Below are 24,831 nucleotides of genomic sequence, written 5' to 3' on the forward strand. Positions count from 1 at the left end.
TTACCTACAGTTTCAGCTTCCTATTTTACCACAAGTGCTGAACATTCGATATGTAGACAGGACAGATAGACAGATAGAAAGAGAAGGGCAGGCTTATGCTGCTCAAGGTTATTAGAAAATAAAATTGAGGAACAATAAATAACAGGCTCAATCCAGACAGAGCCAGAACACAAAACAACAATGTCTGTTTAAAATACTTATGGAAGTGAATGTAGAATGACAAGCAAAATCTCTGGATTAGATATTATTGGTTTGCTCGTTTTATTTATTATTTATCTGTTCTCTGGATTTCCAATCATACAACTTGATGCAAATATTCAATTTCTAGCAAAAAACCAAACAAACTTTCTCACAAATTATCCTTGTGGTTAATTTCTTATGCATAGTCTAATACATTTTACTTAAGAAATGGCCCATAGTCTTTACAATTATTTTGAAAAGAACGTTCAGAGTTTAACATTTATACACAAAATATAATAATAAAATGAGTTTTATAATGATGGAAATCTGCACATGGCTTAAATCATTTAATGCATATAAAAATGCACACATTCCAGATAGTCATTAGACATGGCACCAAAGTTGACTGTATTATCATCAACTGCTACAAGAATGTCAAAAATTAAGATCTTACATTAATAATATGCAAATGTCTAGTAATAAAAAAAAATATTTTGCCTAGAAAAATAAGTCTAACTTACAGAAAAGGCCTTAAATATAAACGTATAATTAGTTGCCCTTAAAAAAACCCATGCCGCAATCTGCTTGATCAGACGTGTCTATTCCTGTAGGTAGGAAAGACTGTAGGTGAGACTTATCTGCTGTTGCTATGTAAATTTTGCAAGCACTGCTTATGACAGACAGGAACTTTTCCAGTTGATATATTTCTCTTTGGGATCTTATCTTTCAAGCACAGCCAGGACTTTGACTGTCTTCACGGAAATGAAGAACAAACCACTCACATGAACATACACACTCACACAAAAATACATCTCTTTATACACCTATTAATGAAATGTGAGACATCTTAATTTGTGTGTGTGTACGAGTGTGTGTGTACATATCTCACATATACGTGCATTTATTTATCTCCTGGAATTACTGGAGAAATCTTCTTTGAATAATGTGTTGCAATACTGAACACATTTTAGCTTTAAACCTTTAAAATACAACATTGATTCAATTACGCACTAATAAAATGAGAGTAATCACAACATACCTACTTCACAGAAATGATGCTGCAAGCTTCACTGCCGGAAAAAAAAGGTATGACAAAGGTACAAGGTAAATGCATTCTCGGCACACAATAGTAGTCCTTAAGGTCCAATCACTTACCTTATTTGAGCTTCACAAGAAGAAAAATACATACTAATATCACACTGAATTTATCTTCATGGATACAAAATATATACCTATAGATACCCATCATGTATACCATGAAATGTACCATTTAGAACCTTTTTTCTGAGTTTGTACCTTTAACTTAAAAGGATTGCATGCATACAGATGATCTCACTACCTACATTTTACTGTTTGAAGCAGAAGAATGAACAGTTTCAGACATACACTCTCAGAAAAAAGGTATTATAAACTGTACACTGGAGTGGTATGTTTATACCCAGGAACAAGCAACATTTCACATTATTAAAAAGAACCATTCATCAGCCATTCTTTCTCCTTTCTCTAAATGCATAGTATTGTAGAAGCAAAGACAACCACTGCGTAATACATGAACAGTCTCCATGAACATTCCTACATCCATCACTGCAGTCTCATCTCCTGGGCTGAATTTCTTATTCAGGTTCGCTGTGAACAAAATGCCCATAAATTGTCTTTAATGGGCAAACGGATACCTAGACATTCCGAGATGAAGCTTCTAAGTCCTTTGGCCTGAGAAAAGTTCCTTGGCCAAGGTGAAAACATAATGAAACGTTGTTGTAAGAAAAAGAACAGAGTAAGGCATCCAGAGCAGGAAGTCTTGGCTAGATTCACCACTGTGATTTCCAGTTCAGGCCGTTACCCTACACAGAAGAACAGGAAAGAAAGGTTATTAGTTGTGATAGCCATGAAGTATCTTACAGTTCTGTTTTCATACAAGTTTTTTTTTCTTCTTGTTCAATATACTGAACCTGATTGACTATTTATTTGATGATTAATCTACAGTTTGACATTTTAGTATTTTCAGACCCAGACTTCTACTTCTAAGGACTCCTAATCTCGGTCCTGTGCTCAGAGTAAGATTTGTTCTGTGTGACTGGAGGAGACACAACACCTCATTTATATCTGGAGTGTGAAAACAACTTACAAAAACTCATATGCATTATGCATGTAGGTGGCTGGCTACAGTTTAAAGGCTTCATTCAAACGGCCGATCGGTAGATAAATCCCTTTTGTATATCAGATTGGCTCCTTATTAGCAGGTTTTCATTTTGCAAATGTGCACAAGCCCAGATTGAGTAGTGATTCAAGTATTCCACTCCAGTGAGAAAACATACTTAGATGTACACTTAGTGTCCTTCACATTTATAATCCATGCAAACAAGAGGAAGAGGAAGTTCTGGAGTCCTGAACAATGCCAGTTCCATTTCCCAAAACAGTTAAAAATGTAGTTATACTCAGACATAATTATTTTCCTTTTTAAACACGCAGGAAGGAAAAACGTTTGAGTCAGGAAAGCACTGAAGATTAAGTGAGGGAAAAAAAGAATGCCACATGACAACACCCTCCAATCCTGTAGGACTGTTCAGTGTTTATGCCCTGACTTGATTAGTGTTCTCTAGCCCAGTTTGTGCCTTTCACAACACAAATCTGACTGCTGGATCAGCTAGCAGGTGCAGAAATTTCCCCCCAAAAATGTGGAAAAAGAACCAGAATCGAAACCTGATACTGCAAGAGTGAACAGCGAGGAAGTTGAGAGTAAGAGTAGAAATAGAAACAATCAGGTTAGAACTCAGAAGCAGGAAAGCAGGACTTCCTGACAAGTAGTAAAGTAAATAAAAAGGAAGTAAGGGTCTGGTAGATCAGTGGGGAAGTCCCAAAGGTGATGACTCTTGTGAGTAAGTCATAGGACAAAAGAGCACAGTACAAGGAAAGAGGAAAGACAAGGTATGATCACAGTGCTGCATACATTAGTGACAGGCTTCCGTCCAATGTCAGACATGGGAGGGCTGATGTTGCCGCTCTGACTGGGTTGGGAGACGAGAGAGGCTCGTGGGATCGATGTATCAAACGAATGGTCCACCTGGAGCTAAAGCCACATATATGAAGAAGGAGAAAGCACGTGTGTGAGAAAGATGTGCTATACATAAATCAAATATTAAATGTTTCGTGGCAAGACTTTTGCAAGTTTCTTTCAAGTTTTACTTTTAGAGTCACTAAACTCAATGTTGCATGTGAATTTGCATAGGCAACACAGAATTGGTACAGACTGTACTGCTACTCACATTTGTCACTCCTTTGGTGATAATTGCGAGCTCTGTGGGCTGGTACACGGAGCTGCGCATCTGTCCGTTGTAGCCGCTATATGGAGACAGAGGCTTGTTACCTGATAACACACGATAAAAAGTCAATCCAGGCAGAATTTACATTGTCACAGTGCTAACAAAAACTAACACGCTTCACAGACCACAATATTAAATGTAACTAAAATGGTGAAAAATGTCAGTCTTTTATGCTAGTGCTGATATTGGAAAATAACACGTATCGGGGTGGGATGAATGACGCACCCTCCCACCACCACGTTGTTGATCATTATGTACATCAAGTATAATTTATAACAGCATTTAAATGAAGAATAAAAAACAGCAGCTATATAGTTAGACATGGGGTTATTTGATGACTAACTGACAGATCACTATAACCGATATGTGCTAAAATACAACATGAAAGCAGTGTAACAAGCTGTAATAAAGTTAACTGTAAGAGCTACATTATGGTATTATATCATTGAAAGAAAGCAGTAAAATATTGTTCTATCCATGTTAGGAAGGTGGGTAGGAACGCTGGGAGGGAAATGCCGTCTCCCGCCGTGAAATACCTGACTGACATGATGCTATTGCCACACCTCAGTCTCGGTGAGGATGTGAGAGTAAACAAACTGATCTGAATCATTGTTCTGTGAAACATGTTAGCTATATTGACTCTCATTACACATTTGGTTTGGTGTGTGCTCACTTTGCTCTTCGCTGAGTAATGTAATCAGACACATGGCCTGTGTGTGGGTGGCATGGGGCTAAAATGGAAAAACTGACTTACTGTGACGTTTCTTTTCAAAGATGAACTGTTTTGTTTTCACAATCGAAATGGCTTAGCAAACACTAAATGAAATAGCATGGGTTAGAGCAGAATGCTGGCCTTTTGATATTTGCCGTGAATAATCCACGAATGTATGCTGATTGATGATCGATAAAAAGAGAACGAGAGAACAATCGAGTGAAACAATGACAGAGAAAGAGGATGGGAGAGAACAGGAGAGACAGAACATGTGCAATGTTCTAAACAATGTGTTCTAAAGACTCATGTTCTGCCATTAAAGACACGACTTCAAACATCAGCGGATCAAATTCTGTAGTGTAAGCAGCGGGCATTGGCAAAATCCAGCTTTCTCTATCTCATGCCTTTTTTTTTTTTTTTTTAAGTCCATCTATTGTTTTTGTCATCCATTTTAAATTGGTTCCTGTAGAATGTTTAACAGCAATAAATCTGTCACACAATTCAGCAGCTTGAATGCATTACTCAACTCATGAACCATGACTCGGTGTTTTTTCAAGTTAATAATTACTTTAACTAAACAGATTTAATTTAAATTTCTAGGATTTTTTATCTTAAAAAAAGAATTTATTTGATCATTCCAAAATAACACAAGTATGCAGAGTTGTATAAATGCTAGGAATGTGACCCGTGGAAATCAGGAAAGCAGCTTATGAAACCACTTACAAAGCACATAGCAAAGCAACGGAAATTAAAAAAAGATTGTGTACCTGTTTTGGGTTCGTCCATAGAGAAGGCCTTATTTTCCATAAACATGTTCTGTGAGCTTTGCTCTTTGAGGATGTTCTCATACCCCACTGCATGGTTTGTGTAGACATCAGAAGGGATGGATGATACACTGTCTGAGTCATCAGTTACCTGGCACAGCTCGGGCACTGTGTAAAGCAACAAGAACACCCAGGCATTAGCCACCAGTGCTATAGTGAGGGTCGGGTCGCCCCATGCAGGGCTGCCTTGCTGGGCATTGCCGTAAGTGTACATGACTATCCATGCAACCCAAATGCCCAGTGAGAACATTCCAGTGAGCAGGATGAAGACACCGTCCTTGTGCCAGCGCTGGTGCTCGCCGAACAGGATTGATATGGATGCCACAACAGCAGCCACCAGTAGGACCATAACATAAATAAGAGCCATTACAAAGTCTTCGTTAGCAATCAGGCATGGCACAGGCAGACCAGACGTGATATTAATGGGCTGGCGGACCATGGTGATAATCAGCCATTCTGTGTTGATGATCACTTCGACCAACCAAAGCGCCAAGGCTCCGAGGCATAGGGCCCAGGCACGGGGTGCCTTGTTGTACCTAGAGAGGATGTTTAGATTTATGGCTTTCATAAGAAGGCAGGAGAAGCAGACTGCAAACAACACACCAAACAGGAAGCGGCGCGAGGTACATGTGGCAAAGTCCATGCCCACGATGAAGGCAAATGCCAGCCCAAAGAGGCCCAGAGTACCCACAATTAAGCCAACGTCCAATGGTACTGATCTGCGCCGCCTGCTATCCGACATAAATGGCAGGCTGGCAAGGAGAACCATCAACAGAATGAGGCATATAAACACTCCGGCGGTGGCAAATGCCTCCAGTACGATGCCCCAAACTGCACCAAGATCACACAGGTTATAGTAGAGAGAGCTTACGTTGGAGCCACAGCCCTGTGGTGCCCCTGTTGAGCCAGGCACAAACGCAACAACCAGGGCAAGTAGAAGGTTCCAGAAAGTTCTGGGAATGAAGCAATCCATGGCTGAGATCTCCTGTGTTCAAACACACATAAGAGACCAGACATTAACCAAAAGAAGAATTTTGAGAGAGCAGACAGAGAAGGCAAATTACACAATTCTACTAAAATTATACAAAACACCTAAAGACAAAAGACAATTGAGGACAGAAACTGAAGACAATCTCAAGGTTCTTATTAAATAAGCACAAGTTTGTGCATGCTTGAAAGAGGTGCCCTGCCCAGATGTGCGAGTGTGTGAATTTGTGCTTATGTGTGAATTTGTGCTTATGTGTATGGGAACACCACAGAAGGTCTCGGCACAAGAACAGGAATATCTAGACCTGCTGTTGTTCCACAGAGCTCTGTTAATCATTCATGAGTTTTACACAATATTGACTTTATTTTCTAATGGTAGGTTTGGGGCATTCCTAAAAGGAACAAAAGTGATTTCCTTTGTTATTTATTTATTTTAGTCATGTTTATTAGCTTTTTTTTGTGTTTTTAAAACAGACAGATTCACACACAGACAACACCATAGCTACAGTAAGAAGATGGCTACAAAAAGAGCTTGGAATAATTTAAACAGAAGCTTAAACAATGCAGCTTTTTGACAAAATCTGGGTGTGACATCAGAAGATGATTAAATAAAATAAAAATAAAAAAAAGCTTGAAAATAAAGTGCAAATTTTGCTACAGACATATAGTTGATCATAAACCAGTGTGTTCCAAATCTTCTAAGTTGTAGGATCTTAAAAATGGTTTTAAAGAAATGTCACATATAAGCATATGTGGTTTAACGTCTAAGCTGAAAGAGCTTCACTTGATGGCATTTCAAACCCAAACCCGAAGATGCAAGATGGAATAACAACTAAAATAAGTGTTAAAACAGTCCTGAAATGCAATGGCATATATCGCTGTACAAAACCAGACTCATTGTACATTGATGGTGGACGTTGCACCTCTTTAGTTCTCTTTACACAGGATTTATAACTGTTCCACATTTACATGGCTGTCTTTGTTTATTCAAAACAATCTTGTCATTTTCCTATCCACAATTCTAATCTCTGGGTGTCATGTAATATCAACAGAAAAACCAACAGTGTTAAATTTAGACTTAAATTAATGCTTAAAAAAATAAATACAAATAAAATTGATGATTATTTGATGATTACTGATTATTAAGACAAATAAAAAAAAACTTTTACCTAACAATGTTACAGTTAATTACACTTAATACACTGTAAGAGTTATCCCCAAAATAATGTAAACTATCTACTAATACTTTAATAATATTCATCCATCTGTTAACCTCCTAAAGTAAAATTAGGCTCAGAATTATGATTGACTTTTTATCGCACCAATCAGAGCACGAAATCGCTGAGCGATAGCCAATCAGATGCGGGTAGAGGCGGGTCAAAACACACCTGCATAAATCATCAAAGTAGTATTGAAATGTTAAGCTAAAAGTAATCAAGTAAAAAATATATGAGCATAAAAACGTTCTTTCTACATTTGACTTTAATTGTAAATAATAAAGAAGGCACTCGAGTTAACCGATAAAGCATATTCTTGTAAAAGATGAGGAGAAAGTGCACTTACTTGGATGAAGCTGTAGTCAGAGATGAAGTTACTCTAAACGTCTGTTTAAAATCACTTCAGTTCTGTGTGGTAAAGAAATGTTTACACTGCTAAGTTGACAAAAAAAAGATTTCAAACCCTTCTAAGTGATCGACTTTTTTGTGTTTCACATCATAGCTTCCTAAACGTTGTTCCGAACGGGTGTGTAATCTGTCGTGCTCCTCACTGATAGCGTCGTAACGAACCTGCTACTTCACTAACGAGGCGCGGGGCCGTGCGTGCGGGTGCACGTACGAGCGCGCGCGGCGTGAAGTCGTGCACTGTTTATGATGACTTCAACCTGATTGTGTTTAGTGTAGTCTTTACTGAGGGGTCATTTTCTGTGAGATATTTAATGCAGATTTCACACTATAATCGGTGTCTTACCCGATTTGTAAATCCCTCAGCTTTGTGCATTAATGAAAATAGATTATACCACACACACACACACACACACACACACACACACACACACACACACACACACACCATAATCCTAGTAGTTATTACAATCCAACAATTACAATCCAACTATCATCCAGTGGATAATGTAGACCTAAGAAATGGTGCAGTAATCATAAAGGATGTCCTCTGCTTATTCCAAGGCTCAGGATTTGATTTTTAATCATGATTTATAATCATACCACTCAAGCCAAAAGAGGATAGTGTTTTTAAACAATAGATGTAGTCACCAAGAAGCTTTACCAAAATCATAATTCAGATTTAGGTGAGTAGGAATTCCTTCGAATGAAAGTCAACTGAAAAGGGAAAAAGCAAAGAACCGCAGGATTTGCACGCAACATGGATGATGACATTGGGACATCTTGTGAAATAAATGGAAGTCTTATTGCTGATGTCATATCATCACATATTGTCTCTTTTATAATACTAATCCTTAATACTCAATGATCCTTTCAAGCAGTCAGACCCTGGTCCTGTTCAGGACACGAAAGGAAGAGCCTTATTTGCATGCCTACCCTCCTCGCCCAGCACATAGACTCTGTCCTGAATCCATTCACACTAGTGTGTGTGTGTGTGTGTGTGTGTGTGTGTGTGTGAGAGTGAGAGTGAGTGAGTGAGTGAGTGTGTGTGTGTGTGTGTGTGTGTGATTACAGGCATGCTCACACCCATGTCCTTCTTTGTGCTAGCATTGTTCTACTTACTTGATTTTTGCCAGCATAGACTTTTAGGTAGTCAGTCTTTTTGTGTTGATAAACTAAACAGCTAAAGTAGATCTTATCTGTCCCTTTTGTGTTTATCATTCTAGTGAAAGTGCCTGAAAGTGCCTGTGTTGAAGAACATTCAACGTTGATGATTTTCAGCAAACACAGACAGTTCAGACCTTATATCTCAAAATATTTTACTGGTAGTTGATCATTAAAATGTTGAGTATGGCTTTATGCATTTTATTTGATGATTGATTGAGAACAATATTATTAGTAGTTAAAAATAGTACCACTTTGATCAAGTGGCAGTATAAATGGATGTAAAGTGCCACCTAGTGGGAACTTTATACACAAACTAATTGATTTGTAAGTGTGTTCTGTTAAGAAAATTGTCAAGTAAAATCCTGCCAAATATCTAAAAGAAATACAAGTCAACACTACTTTAAATGAATTTTTATTTCATAGCTGATCAAGATACACACATTTTCGCAGAGGATGACATGAGAGCTTCAATTGTCAGTATGACCACATAAATTTGGTAAAAAGTACTAAAAAAGGACAAAAACTGTCAGCGGTAGAAGATCAGAACTGCTGCCTCTGTTATTTCCTTAGAGGAGCTCCCTCCAGGAACCGCCTGAAGGTCAGCGAAGTCTCCACACTGATCAGGGTCTCCTACTCCACCAATGCAGAACTGCAAAAAAAAAAAACCCCAAAAAAAACCACAAATCTAACATTCATAAATGCATAAATTATAACAAAACAGATGTTTTGTTGCCCTGAAATATTATTATATTATGGCCTAAAACAATATTTACATGTTCTGTATGGCATCCTGTTGGTTTGATCCCAGAGCACAGAGCCATCACTGTCTTCTTCTCATTAAACACTCTGAAGCTGACAAAGCCAGGCTCAAATTGATCTAACATGAAGGAAGACAATGTAATACGCTTATTAAAATATTTCTATTTCAACATAGAGGTTTCAAGTTTAATTCAATCCACAAACCCTCTAAAAGACATTTATTATTTAATTACAAATAAATAATACATTTTATAATTAAAAATCTGAGATTATGAACTGAAATAAATACTTTTTCAAAAAAGTAAAAAAAGAAAGGAAGAAATCAAATTTTATGTCTATGAAGTGAGATTTTTTACGTAGCTTAGTAGTACAAACCTTTTACAGTTGCTCCATAAAGGTTTGTTGTTGAATCCTTGTCGCCTGTATCATATACCACTGGGATAGAAGGACCGCTATCCGCTTTACACTCTCCTGCTCCAGACCTCACTGGATATTTCTGGAAAATTATTAAAAGGGGAGTTAAAGTTAAAGTTAAATTTCAATAAAGGCCAGAATCTTACTTTTTGTTTTCATACTGATTTATTTATTTATATATGTCTATATTTATGATGTATCATATATACATCATTGTGCAAATACACATGTTGTATATGTGACCAACCAATACAAGTGTTACTTCTATGAGTGTGTTACTCTACCTTAAATAAATGGAAGAGACTTCCACCATTTTGATTGAGGAACTTAGTTTCGGTGTGGTAACGCAGAATTGCGGTGTTTGCCCAGTTTTGGAGCTGAACGTCATTGGGAACATGCCACACTGCCACATCCTCCCCAGTAATGTCGTAGTATCCAGGATTCTAAAAAGTAATGCTCTGTAGATTAGGTAGACCTCGAAAGACAAAGCTACTATTTTCCAAACCAGTTTTATAGAATGAGGAAAATAAACCAGTTGTGAATATTAAGAGCTTTAACATAGATCTATATGTCCTTTCAATCCAGTATTCCTGGGATAGGCTTCAGATCCTTTGCAGCACTGACCAAGATAAAGCACTTACTAAAATTAAGCAATTAATGATTATACTAAGTAATATATGTCTAAATGCACTGTTGTTTTCTAATGTTTATGATGTACCCTGGTTCAGTAGTGCATGATTTCTGTAAAATGATGCTGAAGGTATATCAAATATCACAGGAATGCAGAAAATAGATTCTAACAACGGAACACAATTTACTGCTTACAAAGAACTAACCTATGAGATTGTCACATCAGCTCAGGGAAAATAATTTCCAGGAAGCAAGTCAGCTAATTTACATTTAGTAGCCACAATTGCACTGTTTTTATTATATATAAATGCCACACTCCTGTTTTTGCCACTCCAGCAATGCCAGTTTAATGTACCTTCATTTCTTTTTATATCACAAATTTAGATAACTAATGTAGTTTTCGTCTCTTTTTTAAATGCTCAAAAAATCTCTTTGTTAACCTTTAAGTAAATTATATTTATATAGAATATCCTAAAACAAATCTGCACTCAGAGACATAAGACTTTCACAGAGACATTGCTGTCGGTATTCATTTGATCCGATTTGATGTAAAGATCCTTTGTCATATTTTTTCAGTGTTAAACATTTTTATGCATGATTGTATAAATAATATACACATACCTTGTAGTCATCACTGGTAGCACCCTCTGTTGTGCCAAATGTGGCAGTGTTTACCCAGGTTCTATCACCATCATGCCGTTTTTGATCACTACCCTGTTCGCTTGACCAGCGGTCACCTGCAGTACATTTTCCATTGATGTTGTTCTCATGCACACTGGCTACCAGTGTCCAGCCACCTCCAGCTGTGGTCATGTCACAGAATGCCTGGTACATCACACCGTTTGATGTTGTTAAGTAATAGATGCCATCTGAAGAATAAAAGAGGAGAAAATATTTGATACAGAATTTAAAAATACTTTGGCTTGTTGTTTAGATGTCATGCTGGAGAAGCTCTCACCTGTTGTAGCTCCAAATTTCTCCTTGATGTCCCTGCAGCTCCGACTGATAGTTCTCAACCTGGCATGATACTTACCAAGCTCTGGGTTTATATACGTGCCATTTTCAATGATTGGCTTAGGGGTGATCACCCCTCCTGTAATATGGAAAAGTCCCCAGTGTAATAACATTTAAAAGAAGACCAAACTGACGTGTAACTAAAAAACATGAAAGCTTTTCCTCTTCATTCATATCCATTGAATCTGTAAAGAAACTGAAGCTTGAGTTGAAACAATAGTTGTAACTTTCTGTGAAATGATCTCTACTTACCCAAACTGAAAAACTGAGGTTGGTGTACAAGGACACATATCATGAAAATAATTCTGTGCAGCATTTTGGAGCAGTCACAGTGACACTGTCAGCGACTCTTCTATCTAAAGCTTCTCCTGATTTCGAACAGTCTGTGTGTTTGCTATTTATAACACATTTGGAGTTACCCTTTGATCAGGAAATTTTTTTTGTTACTCAATATTTATCTCTAATCATTAAACACAGAGTAAAGTTTTTGCATTTGATTGCTGGGAATACCTGAAATTTCTAAATGTTTAAATAAGTGGGACAAATGACACATAGCAGATTTCTCACTATGGCATTGAACAGTGTGCTCTTGCCTAGGATTGAAATTTCCTAATGTTTATACACAGGGTAACTTAAAAATGGGAAATAAACAAACAAACAAACAAACAAACAAATAAATAATTAAATAAATGTATTACTTTATTATTTATTAATATCAAACTGTTTCACAGAAATTCTTACATTTTCTGTACATGACCAAAAGTATGCGGTCACCTGTCCTTTACATTTCTATGTGGTTCTTCCCCAAACTTCTGCCACAAAGTTTGAAGCATCAAAATTTCTATAATATTTTCATTCAGACGGAGAGTCCCAAACTTGTTCCTTCATGACAATGCCCCTGTGCACAAACTGAGGTTTAGGAAGACATGGTTTGCCAAGGTGTGGAAACTGAGTAGCCTGACCAGACCCTTAACCATCATTTATGAGATGAACTAAAATGCTGATTTCATGCTATACTTCATTATCTGACATTATTGCCTGATTTCACTAACACTTTAATGTTGATGAGTGAGCACAAATCCCCATAACCAAGCTCCAAAATCTAGAAGAGTAAAGGTTATTATAACAACAAAGCTGGGTCTAACTTTGTGAATATTGTGTTCAGCAAGCATTTATGGGTATGTTTGGTCAGGGGTCCAAATATTTTGACAATATAGTTTACAACTTAATGATTAGCCTTCATATTTGTAATATATACATACATATATATATATATATATATATATATATATATATATATATATATATATATATATATATATATATACTGCCAAGTGACCATTTTCATCACTAATTGTTGCTAATCCTTCTATTTTACTGCTGCTGTGTTTTATATATTGTTTTTATATATTGTTTCCCATTTTATATATTGTTTCCCATCCACATCCATATATATATATATATATATATATATATATATATATATATATATATATATATATATATATGGATGTGGATGGGAAACAATATATAAAATATGTATAAAATACTACATAAATATAACTATGTATGATCACTAAAATTACAGCAGCAATATATGCAAACAAGTTCATATATTGTTTCACCAAATAATACACTAGGAAAATTCTAATTTCTTTATATATATATATATATACAGTAGCTATTGATTTCATTTTTAATAATAAGACGAAGCCTTTATTATTTATTTATATCTCAGCTTTGGAGGTAAGGGTTAATCACTTTAATCACTTCTGCCCTAAAGGATGCTATAAAAAGAAATGATCGATTTCTTACATAACCATGTAATAGCTTACAGGTGTATTATATGCTGGGGATACTGCCTGTATAATTCTTTCAAAAGTCGACAGTTTTTGGTTTCAAACACATTTGAAAATCATTTATGTAATAACGCGAGTCAAAACGTGAGTCAAACGTCTGTCCAAAAACGTCACTTACTCCATGTGGAAATACAGTCCACGAATGAATGAGTCAATTCAGTGATACTTAAAAGTGTTATCAGGTACAAAATTCATTGCTAGACCAACCTGGAAAAAGCATTGTTATTTCTTGATTTGAAAGCGTTCCTGGTCCACCCTGACCTGGTTGCTAAATAAACATTTTTTGAGGTTCATATCAAGTTGCCTGTTTTATACCCATAAATGACAGTCTAAGACCAAGATTACCCATTACCATCTGGCAAAGAAGAGTCCGTAACTTTATAAACGTCTTTATGCTCACTTAAATGCTTGTCAAGTATTTTTCTGCCATTAATAGTTGAATATCATCTATCAGATTTACTCTAATATAAAAGTACAATGGACAAAGAGTTGCTTGAACTTGAGATGCCTAACATCAGTGATGTTCTTTACAGATATGGGTTCATGGATTGAAGATTACAAGGCTTAGCCACAAAATAATCATTATCTCTGTTCTCCTTTCTCATTCACTTGCTTAGGATGTATGTTCTTGCTCCATTTTGCAGCTGTGTCACCCAAAAAAGACTCCTTTAATCCATGGCCACATTCTAGCCTGATCCTGCACCGTGACATGATTGTGTAAAGTGTTTAGACCCATTTGCTCACTCTCCTTGTTTTGTTTATCAGGATCATAGTGATTGATGTGCTGTGTTCCCTGCTGCATATGTTTGACATATGGTGAGAGGCTACAGATGATAACATCTGTCTAGCTAGAGAGAGGGGGGAAAATAAAGTCAAACACACTAATCAGAGAGTATAGAGAGTGTAGAGAGGTCATTCAAAGGGCACAAGGTATTTCTTAGCACATTTACATTTTGTATGTGTCCCAGTGGGTGTGTGGGTCAGTGTGTTATATAGGACGTAACTGGTTAAATTTAAAATGTTCACCATTCAAAAATAAATTTTTAAATACATTTATTGGTGCAAAATATGTTCACATTAATGTTGGGCCTCTATCTACAGTATATGTCTATTATAATTGTAACTACCAGGGTTACTAACCTACCAGTGTTTAGTAACAGAAGCATATCGCAAACAAACAAATTTATTATAAAACAGACTACCGTTTACTAATCAGTTCCATCCTTTCAGTACTCCATGCTTGTCTATTGATATCAGGCTTTTGTTAGTATTAGCAGTAATTTCAGTGCAGAATATGCAGTTTACTATATCAGATTATTATCCACTTTAGCCAACTGTATCATGATTTGTTCTAACAATTTCCATAAGGAACTTGCTGTGTGTGTGTGTGTCTGTGTGTTGTGTGACCTGTGTGTGCAGAATACAGTGTTTGCTTAGGGGGGGTGTCGTTCTTGATGCACCTGAAAGCATTCCAAACTGAAAGCCCTATCGAGTCCTGTCTCGCAAAAAATAAACAACATGGCTGGCAGATGCAGTTTGCTTATGAACAGGAAAGTGCTGCATCATCGCTCTCGGCTCCACCAAACATGCTCAGAAAAAACCTGCTGTGTAATCTAGCCTTAAAAAATATGTCACACATATCTGTGACGCATACCCGGCCAAAAGATTCTGCCTGTGATATACAGTTTTTTGTAGAAAATAATCAGTCAGGTGCTATGTAGAGTCTTCTAACTGTCAGTAATTTAACCAGATTATAATTTATTATCACTATGTTATTATGTACAATTCCTAGGGGTGCAACTCAACAACAAATTGGACTGATCAGACAATACTGAGGCCCTCTGTGGGAAAGGGTGGAGCAGTATGTTCTTTTAGAAGATGCTCAGGTCCTTTAATGTATATACTAGGCTGCTACAGATGTTTTAAAATGCTTTTGTCTGTGGTGTGCTGGAGTGGTGGCACTGGGATTGGTGGTGCCAACAAACTGGGCAAGCTGGTGAGGATAGCCAGCTCTGTGGTGGGGATGAAACAGGACAGTGTTGAAGCAGAGACTGAGATTAAGTTAAAACCTATCATGGGTAATTATTTTCATCCTCTCTATGCTAAGCTAAAGTGGATTAGGAGCATGTTCATGTTCAGCCATAGATTCATTCAGCCACATGCCCCAAGATGTCTGGGGGCCCTTTTGTCAAAGTATTAGTATAAAGTGGTAATTAAGTAAGATTTTGATTCACAGCCTTCCATGGAACATTTTGTATTCATATTATGAGCCAAAATATGTCTGTGCACAGAGATATCTGAACATTGCTACAGAAGAATAACTAAGAAATGGACTAAAAGTGATGCAATTTGCTGGCAGAGGTGATGAATTGAGCAGCTGTCCATCAACTCAATTCTTTTAGAGATAGAGGCAGTTTGCTGGGGGCTTGTTTAAAAAAATATCAGAAGAAGTGCATTAAATAGAAGAAAGAATGTACAATATGATACTCTCTGGGAGATTGTGGGCATCTATTTTTAAGATACAGCTATATTTAAATATAGGATATTTTTTTTACAGATATATATATATAACTTATGCTTCAAGGTCATGTGCAGTGAGTTGTATCACAATTCCAATATGAATCCAATATCAATTCCTAGTCTGATATAATGTCCAACGTTATATATATTATTAACCACTTATCAAAAAAAAAAACTAAAACTCTTTATCAGATTATTATAAAACATCATTTTATATAATTTTAAGAGATTTGGGATATTTTATCATTTTTTTGGGATATTTTATCATTATTTTATTTTCTTTAGTACTTCATACTTCAAATTTGTGAGACAATATATTACTCATTGTTGGCAAACTTATAACCATTAATACCCAATACTGATTAAGTTTCAATGAAAGACAAAAAACTATAGATTTTAATTAACTTTATGAATCATGTTTGGCAATGTTGCATTTTTTTATATTTAGGATTTTTTTAATAACCTTACTGTAGGGTAAATGTGTTTTTTTTGGTATTGGGTGATATGAATTAAGTACAGTCCCAAGCAATATTGGCATGTCTGTGAGATCGCATGGCACCACTGGAAAGAGATGAGTTCGAGGCATTAGCAGAAGCTTGTCTTTGATGGCAGGACCTTTGAGTATGAAGCGGCGCTCCTCTCAGAAGCAACACATCCTTCACGACCCCTCTGAAGCGTTTACTGACAAAGCAGTAGAGGAAGAAGTTCACAGCTGTGTTAAGCATGGCTAGCATGTTGGCTAGGTCATATGCCAAGTGTACCCGCCAGTCTCTGTGCACAGATGACACATAAAGATGGTAGAGCACCACGGCTGTTCGGGGTGCCCACAACACTGCAAACACAGAAGTGATGGCCAGAAGCATTGCTGTGGTTTTGCCCAGCCTGCCTGCTGGTGCCAGCTGCTGCTGCCTGCTTTCGTCCTGACACCGGTGCTGGCGCCTTCTGAGACGCAGAACAATGAGGGAGTTCAGCACCAGGAAGATACTGCATGGCAGAAAGTAGATGATAGTCACATGGGCCCATATGAGGGCAAAATCAATTGCACCAGGTGGCCAGCTTACCCTCCACATGTCTGACCACCAGAAAAAGGGCACACCTGATGCCAGCGCCGCTACCTGGACTGCAGCGACGATGCGCCGAGCCCGCGCCGGGTAGCTGATCTGACGATGGAGCAGTGGATGGCACAGTGCAACATAGCGATCCACAGTGAGTGGTACAGTGGCCCAGATAGAAGCATGATTGGCAGCAAATTCCAGCATGCTGACTGATCGCAGCAGAAGGGTAGGCACCTCACGGTGGAACACAGCTGTCTCAAGCAGGAACCCCACAAAAATGATGAAGAGCTGGCTGAGCAGGTCTGAGCTGGTCAGTGCCATCAGGTAGACATACAGGGCCTTCTGGGTGCGTGCAGTCAAACGGGACAGAGCCACCAGTGTTAAGATGTTTACTAGAAAAGAGAAGCAGTAATTATAATGTAGGGCAGAAACACAGAATGGTAAGTGGAGTGGGAAAAAAATGGGTTATTCTCATCTTCTGACAGAATTTCACACTATATATTTTTGTGCTTTTCATTTAAATTCCAACTGTTGGCAAACTATACTTAAAATACTTAAAAGTCCCCATTTAAAAAATAAAGCTTTACATTTACAAGGGTCATAACCACAGACAAGAGAAAATAAACTACCAACAACCACTGGTTGCTCATGTATATCACTTTTAAAATTATTATAGTACTTGCCATTCATCTAAAATTGTAAACTGTACCTTATGTTTATGTATATATGTACCATCTCTTAGGTTTAGCAACAAAGGGAACTTACTTTTAACCTGAATATGAAACCACACACATTTTCTGGCTATTCCACAGGCCTGATGTGTTATGGATATTTTTTAGATAAAATCTTGAAATGACAGCATATTAAACCACATTATTGCAATGACATAAGCAACTCAAGTTACACTTGATCACTGGAAAGTCTTCTTTTTTTTTATAATGGTTGTTATAAAAGTCACATCAAAAGTTGATTTTGAAACTTGACCAATTCTAAGAATATGTTTAACTGTGCAATCATGAAATAATGGTCTTTGGATTCTTGGGGTAAGTTTTCCTATGCATTCCTGAATTGCGGTATTATGTGCAATGTTTTTGGCCATTTGCTTGAAGGTTGGCAATACTTCTTGAACTGATTGTATATTGTGGCGCCAATAACAGTCGCTTCGCACTATAATGTGAATGTGTGTGTGTGACTCTCCCCTCTCCTTCATATATATAAGGCAATTATAATAATTGTGTAATAATTAAAATATATGTGTTAAGGCAATTATAATAATAATTGTGAAGGCAATTATATGAAGCTGTTGCCTATATCCTGTATGTAGAGAAAAAGTTAACTTGTTAGTTATTTCAGCTTTAATAACTAACTAGCTAAACAAACTACAAGCATACTGTATGATAAATCAGATGGTTGTGTGTTCATTATTAGCTAATAAATATCATATGTTAAGTCAGTCATCATTATACCAGTTTCAAGGCCAAGTAATCTTATCTGCTAAAGAACAAAGAACTTCACAGTTAGCTTTAATAGCCAACTACTTCAGAGCCAATCGGCCCTATACACTCACTACGCAGGTTGCGTAGGCCCCCGCAAATTACGCAAGGCCACGCCTCCCCCTGCCTCATTTTACAGCGCATGTTAATGTTTACTGTGTGGATGACAATGTGAAGCGGAGCTATCCATCTGGCCATGAAAAGAGAAAAAAGAAAGAAAATGAAAGAAAGAGTGAAATGCGAGAACAGCAATCAGGTAAACTTGTGTTCTCTTCAAGTTTGATGTCAGCAAGAGCAAATAACAGTAAAGTTGATGTGATTCTGTCTCTAGTCTCTATCTGACTAGCTAAATTAACTGTGCAGTGCTGCCAATGCGAGTGTGATTGTGTGGCAAATGGTTTACATGGCTCATGGGTCAGGTAGGAGGGCCCCTTAGCAGAATTTTGCTTAGGGCCCCAGGAAGGTCAGGATCGGCTCTGAACTACTTAAACAACCTAAATGTGATGAATTATAATGTGATGATAATTGTATATTTTCTTGCTAATAGACATCATAATATATTTTCCTCATAACTGTTGAGAAGAGAAGCGCCTTCTGAGTATTAGCTAGATGACCAGTTAAGTTACAATTTAAAAAAGTAAATTAAGCAGCAGAGAAGATTATAATAAAAAGTGGAAAAGTTGCAGAATATTGTCTCCTGGTGGATGATGCCTTGTAAAATGATCACTGATTATACATTTGGCTTTCGGGAAATTATTGTAAAAATCACCTTAATGTATTTCCAGTTATGTTATTATAGAAGGAAAATTAACATTTTATTAATGATTAACCAATGCAGTGTGAAGTACAAACAGAATAAAACATTAAGAAATACCAGGTGAACAGTCACACACATTTATAGGCTCATATAAGGCTCACATAATCCCCATGTATCATGATTGGTATATATTATATCACAAATACTGCAATTAAAAAATGTCTTCTCAAGAGGTTTGATTCAGACATGGACGATTTATTGATTCAATTACAATAAATAAATTAAAAGGCATTTAAATTCAGGTGACATTCCAGATGCTCATGTTTCCTACCTGGGAATCCCACACACAGCAATATGCTGTAGTAGATAACAGGGATATAGCCGAGAACACACTCTGATCTTTGATACTCTTCAGTGCTTGGCTCCTGCTCCTGGTGGCCTGGCACCGTCTCATTATGCCAGTCAGTCATTGCCCTTAAGATTCTCCTCTGCCAACATAGATAATGGGTAGAGAACTGTAAAATAGTGCATAATTAACTTTTTACTTGGAATCAGAACAATCAATTTTAAATGTGTGTCTAAATCCATATTTTAAAGAAAATTTTAATGTTTTATTCACACATTACAATTCTATTTATTTTTCAATATTTACATTACATTACATTGCAAAACATTACATTACATTATACGTTACACTTTGTGAAATTGTTTTTGAATATATTTAACAAATTGTATTACTAATGTCTCTTATCTTTTTTTTTAACTAACATAAATGTCAACGGGGGGGCACGGTGGCTTAGTGGTTAGCACGTTTGCCTCACACCTCCAGGGTCGGGGTTCGATTCCCGCCTCCACCTTGTGTGTGTGGAGTTTGCATGTTCTCCCCGTGCCTCGGGGGTTTCCTCCGGGTACTCCGGTTTCCTCCCCCGGTCCAAAGACATGCATGGTAGGTTGATTGGCATCTCTGGAAAATTGTCCCTAGTGTGTGATTGCGTGAGTGAATGACAGTGTGTGTGTGCCCTGTGATGGGTTGGCACTCCGTCCAGGGTGTATCCTGCCTTGATGCCCAATGACGCCTGAGATAGGCACAGGCTCCCCGTGACCCGAGGTAGTTCGGATAAGCGGTAGAAGATGAATGAATGAAAATGACAACAGGCTCATGTGCTAATTAGTGTGAACACAGTTAAAATTCATGAGTGATTTCACACCCATCTTGTGTAGATCAAGATATCTGCTTTACTGAAAGACGGCACTGAAGCATGAGGGATCCGTGTACATAAATTTAGATGTTTTAATCAATATCTACAGAAAGAAGCATATTCCTTTGAAACAGCATGTGATCCAAATGAGTTGATAACGCACCATCAGCCAGTTAATGAGCAAATTCTGGCAGTGAATGAACACTCTGAATGAGATTTCTCCTTCCTTGCCCCTTCATGCTAGAGAATAAGGGAATAAGTCATGCTTTAGTTATTTGCTTTCCACAAATGGTCTGATTCATATTTGTAATTCTTGTAATAAAATCCGGAGAAAAAAAAAGAAATACAGTATCAAGGCATATTGATGAAGTAATAATGCATCTCTTGAAAACAGGTCTACTATTGTGGCTTAAGGGCTGGTGATTATAGCAGTGAAGAGGAACCATTAAAACTAAGTACCAGATAGAAAGGTAATTCATTCCTTCCCGCTGGCATATAGACAATGTTATCCAGATTTACAGCCTGGGACATTGTGCCTTATTGCTTAGTTGGACAGAATCACAAAGAGAAGATGAAATTGAAATAGCAGCAATGATCATTCAGCTGTCTACTTACAATTTATTCCGTTATGTCAAGCCTCCTGGGCAGAAGGTTAGGGTGAGAAGATTACTGTGGTTAATGTGTTTTACTCCCATTCCTTAACTGTGAAGAATTAACTGGTCAATATTTAAAAAAAAAATCATACCACAAGATCTGCATTTTTAAAGAAAAGATTTTTTTTCTGCTCTTCAAATAAAAGATAGATACTGTATACTGCATGTGATTTATGGACTACATTAACTTTAGCGGTTATACAGTACAGATTTGCATCAATATGTCCTTGAGCACTAATTATCACTAGAGCTAAGTGTGAACGGTCTCATTTGTTCACGTACACATGCTCTACTGCACCAAATTACCTTGAGGTAACAGCAAGGCAAATGAGTCAATTTCTGAATTATTTAGATTAAAAACAGGGATTGACGTGGGGAATTGCAGGAGAATTTAACAACCTTGGATAAAAACCTTGGGAATGGAAACAAGAATAATGTGGAGCTGTGAAATCCCAAGTCTATACAATACAATTTTCATATCTACCACACATTTTAAAGTGTGTTAACTTAGTAAGGGAATCATATCACATGTGCAGTGTTCATCTGGGGACTGGGGCAGGCTATTACATGTGTCTACTGCTAGTATGCTTTCCTCGGAGAAATCGCTAGAACACAGGTTGAGCTAGTTCAAATCTCCTGATGACGGCCTGCCTCTTGAACAAAGGTTTAAACGTTACATCAACATTTAGACTGGGAAAGTTACTGGTATTCAAACCTGGGTTATACACCTCACTGGTTTTGCAGACAGAGTAAATTACCTGTGTACCTGTGCCTGAAAACTATTGGGAGAAAACATGGACTGAAGAAGCAGACAGCTTTTTTCTTTGGCTGTCAAACAAAATATAATATGATGCAACAAATAATAAACAATTTGAAAATGAAAAATAAAAATAGATGAAGCCATTATGTATGCATGAATATGCCTAGCTATTACATGTCTTTCCTTTAAGCAAGTGACTGCTAAGTAAAAGTTCAATCTACTTGTAGGTCAGCATTTTCTATCCCATATTGAAAAGCTTTAAGAAAGTTCTTGTATTTAAAGTCAGCAACCTAATTGACAAACCCCTGTCCTGTGAGGTCTATTCATTTGTAGTAATCTTTTGAATTACTTTTTGAAGTTTCTGATGTAAATTGCTGCCTCTTAATACATTCACTTTGTGTGTATTTCCTATTTGGCTTAAATGATTAGAACCAAAATCTGCATTACTAATTACTGGATGAATCACACAACTATAGGCCATAAAAGGTTATGCGGAATAACTCAGATAAAATGCGCAGGGCTTCAGAATATCTCTGGAGCTTGAAGTGGATTTTACAGCCAGTACTGGACAAGGGCAATGTTTTTTTTTTTTTTACCCTGCACCAGTTCACATGCTTGGAGGCATCCGTGCTTAATTCTATTTGAACAGGAAAGCAGTGGCTTAAACATGGGAAAAGCAGTTCAAACTCAGTTCTGTATTTGCAGCTGTGAACTGATGCACTCGGGTACTTTTATAATTCCTCTGGGAATCACTCCTATATTGTGTTATACTATAGCAGTCTATGTATTATTAAACACAATGTTATGAGACCTGTAAGAGCATGAAAGCCTTGTGCTGTCACCATTAATAACATATTAGAGCGGGCTAAATGGTGTGAATACAGACTTGTCTCAAATCGCTAGCCATATCATTAACACAAGGTGTACCATACCAGTGAAATTGTACTGAGCTGAACAGAATTGCCAAGGAATTAAAATGTAGTATATGATGCATGAATTGGGACAAAGCCAGAGGTAGAATGCAGTGGACACTATCTTTAGTCTTTCTACTCCTACCAGCTTTTTCAATTATTCATGCCTGAAACAATAACCAGGCTCAAGGGCAATGGGATAACTATACAGTCCCTATTAGTATGCATAGCAAAAAAAAAAGTTTTTATGAATGATAGATAATGTGAATGAGTTTAGATTTACAGTACTAGAGCTCTGTTTAACAAATGGTTTAATTTGTTGGACTCTGACATGGCTATTTCAGATCACACCAGAGTATTTCAAACATTTAATAATATCTGATTATATTATTCAGATGTTTATTTACTCTAAATGGTTTAGATCACTCACCAATGGCACAGCAGTTGGTTGTAGAAATTATTGATCCCTTAATGATTTTGCATCCTGGTCCTGAGATAACAAAACAAATCTACTACAAGCTATTGTACGTCTTTCCACCATGTTTTACGTTTTACATGAGGTTTTGGTACAGTATTTTGCTGTATTTTTTCCTTTCAGTGAGATCTTTATCTTCAACTGGGCTACAAACTGTGGACTATCCAACAGTTTGTGGAGTTTTATTTCTGTAGTAGTTGTTTCACCTGTGATGAGCTTCAAAACACTGCAGCTTTCGGTGTTTTCTTTATGGTAGTCTATAAACATATTCATATTAAATTGATTGTAAGTGATTTCTAAAAATCAATCAAGGTAAAGAGTAAAGAGTAATGATGCTTTGTGCATTCTATGGAACATACTACTGTAAGTGATATATTCTTAGAAAGGTTGTTTTCAAATAGTTCTTTAGATAGTTAATAATAATTAGATGCTTAGAAAAAAAATGTTTCTCATAGTTTCTCTGAATAGTGTTTTAACTTCCTAAAGTATCTTATAATTTCGTAGGTTACATGACCGTCGGTTTTGTCTATTCCAGACAACTCTGAAGCTTCACATACCTTTTAAATATATTTATATCTGGCTTAACAGATTGAACTGAACCATATTGTTACAAGTGGCGTAACACAACTAACAGAAAGTGACCTTTGGATTTATGCCATGCCCTGAATGGACATTAAAATGACATAACACAGGAGATGGCCCCGAGGTGTCATTCCGTTATCTAATTTTTAGCACAAATCATTTTAGTGAAGCTGGAATGTTTTGAATGTGATGACTTTTGTTTGGAGAGTATAAATAGTCAGTGATAATGCTCATATAAATCATATCCCCCTAAATAAAGCTCTCGCTATATTAACACTTACATCCCATTTGTTTCAGATGAAATTTACACAGAAAAGATATACAGAAGCACATAGGCATCTATACCAGCAGACATTTATATTTACATTTTATGTCATATATGCATTTACATTCTGTATATATTTACATAAATTGAAAAAAAAGAGACGTAGCAAAATATTTACCACACCATTAAAAAAAATATATTTTTCTGTATTCCTGTTCTAATGGTTTTATGGAGTAAAACTTCAAGATGGATGAACTTGGCTTCAGCAAACTTCATTAATTGTGCATAGAAAACTGTCACTACTGTCATTACTTTAACTACACATTCAAATAACACAGTCAAATATTTAACACAAAACATTACCGTCAACTTTATATGAACTAAGAAAATCTGCATTTAATAACATAAAACAATTAGTGTTGTTAGTGAAGGTTAATATTGAGATAGATATTGTAATGTAAGGGATAAAGAGAGAGGCCTTCTTACCTTTAGGGCCTGATGCTAGTCCCCACATGTATGGACTTAAGGGTCCTGAGTCCTGTTATTGACAGATCCCCTACCCAGGAATATGAAAGAAGAGTGAGACCAAAGAGATTAACAGAAAGACAAGGTGCTCACATTGTAAGCACATCACTGCAGACTGGAAGCCAGCAAGTGAGAAAAGGACAGGAAC

At 36.8% G+C, this 24,831-nt stretch overlaps 3 protein-coding genes across 5 annotated transcripts; all 3 read right to left on the reverse strand.

Moving 5' to 3' along the window:
* Positions 1–514: 514 nt before the first annotated feature.
* gprc5c (G protein-coupled receptor, class C, group 5, member C) lies at positions 515–7,834 on the reverse strand. Its single transcript, XM_060895831.1, has 5 exons — positions 7,587–7,834; positions 4,980–6,021; positions 3,444–3,544; positions 3,128–3,247; positions 515–2,021 (listed from the first exon to the last, which is right to left on the reverse strand). Exons 2-5 carry the CDS (start codon positions 6,007–6,009, stop codon positions 1,989–1,991), a joined length of 1,284 nt encoding a protein of 427 aa, XP_060751814.1. The 5' UTR covers positions 6,010–6,021; positions 7,587–7,834; the 3' UTR covers positions 515–1,988.
* A 1,374-nt stretch (positions 7,835–9,208) lies between these two features.
* itln3 (intelectin 3) lies at positions 9,209–12,023 on the reverse strand. Its single transcript, XM_060895876.1, has 7 exons — positions 11,882–12,023; positions 11,574–11,708; positions 11,237–11,484; positions 10,270–10,428; positions 9,947–10,067; positions 9,586–9,689; positions 9,209–9,461 (listed from the first exon to the last, which is right to left on the reverse strand). Exons 1-7 carry the CDS (start codon positions 11,943–11,945, stop codon positions 9,339–9,341), a joined length of 954 nt encoding a protein of 317 aa, XP_060751859.1. The 5' UTR covers positions 11,946–12,023; the 3' UTR covers positions 9,209–9,338.
* Positions 12,024–16,418: 4,395 nt separating this feature from the next.
* gpr142 (G protein-coupled receptor 142) lies at positions 16,419–24,799 on the reverse strand. Of its 3 annotated transcripts, XM_060895846.1 has the most exons (4): positions 24,645–24,799; positions 20,676–20,752; positions 19,645–19,801; positions 16,419–17,455 (listed from the first exon to the last, which is right to left on the reverse strand). In XM_060895846.1, the coding sequence occupies exons 2-4, from the start codon at positions 20,676–20,678 to the stop codon at positions 16,518–16,520; spliced, it is 1,098 nt and encodes a 365-aa protein (XP_060751829.1). In that variant the 5' UTR covers positions 20,679–20,752; positions 24,645–24,799; the 3' UTR covers positions 16,419–16,517. The 3 variants fall into 3 exon arrangements, with proteins under 3 accessions (XP_060751829.1, XP_060751838.1, XP_060751847.1); XM_060895855.1 differs by lacking the exon at positions 20,676–20,752; XM_060895864.1 differs by lacking the exon at positions 20,676–20,752 and having other exon boundaries at positions 19,645–19,828.
* Between the last annotated feature and the right edge of the window lie 32 nt (positions 24,800–24,831).

The sequence above is a fragment of the Tachysurus vachellii genome, chromosome 2 (genome assembly GCF_030014155.1).
Source record: "Tachysurus vachellii isolate PV-2020 chromosome 2, HZAU_Pvac_v1, whole genome shotgun sequence".
Lineage (NCBI taxonomy): Eukaryota > Metazoa > Chordata > Actinopteri > Siluriformes > Bagridae > Tachysurus > Tachysurus vachellii.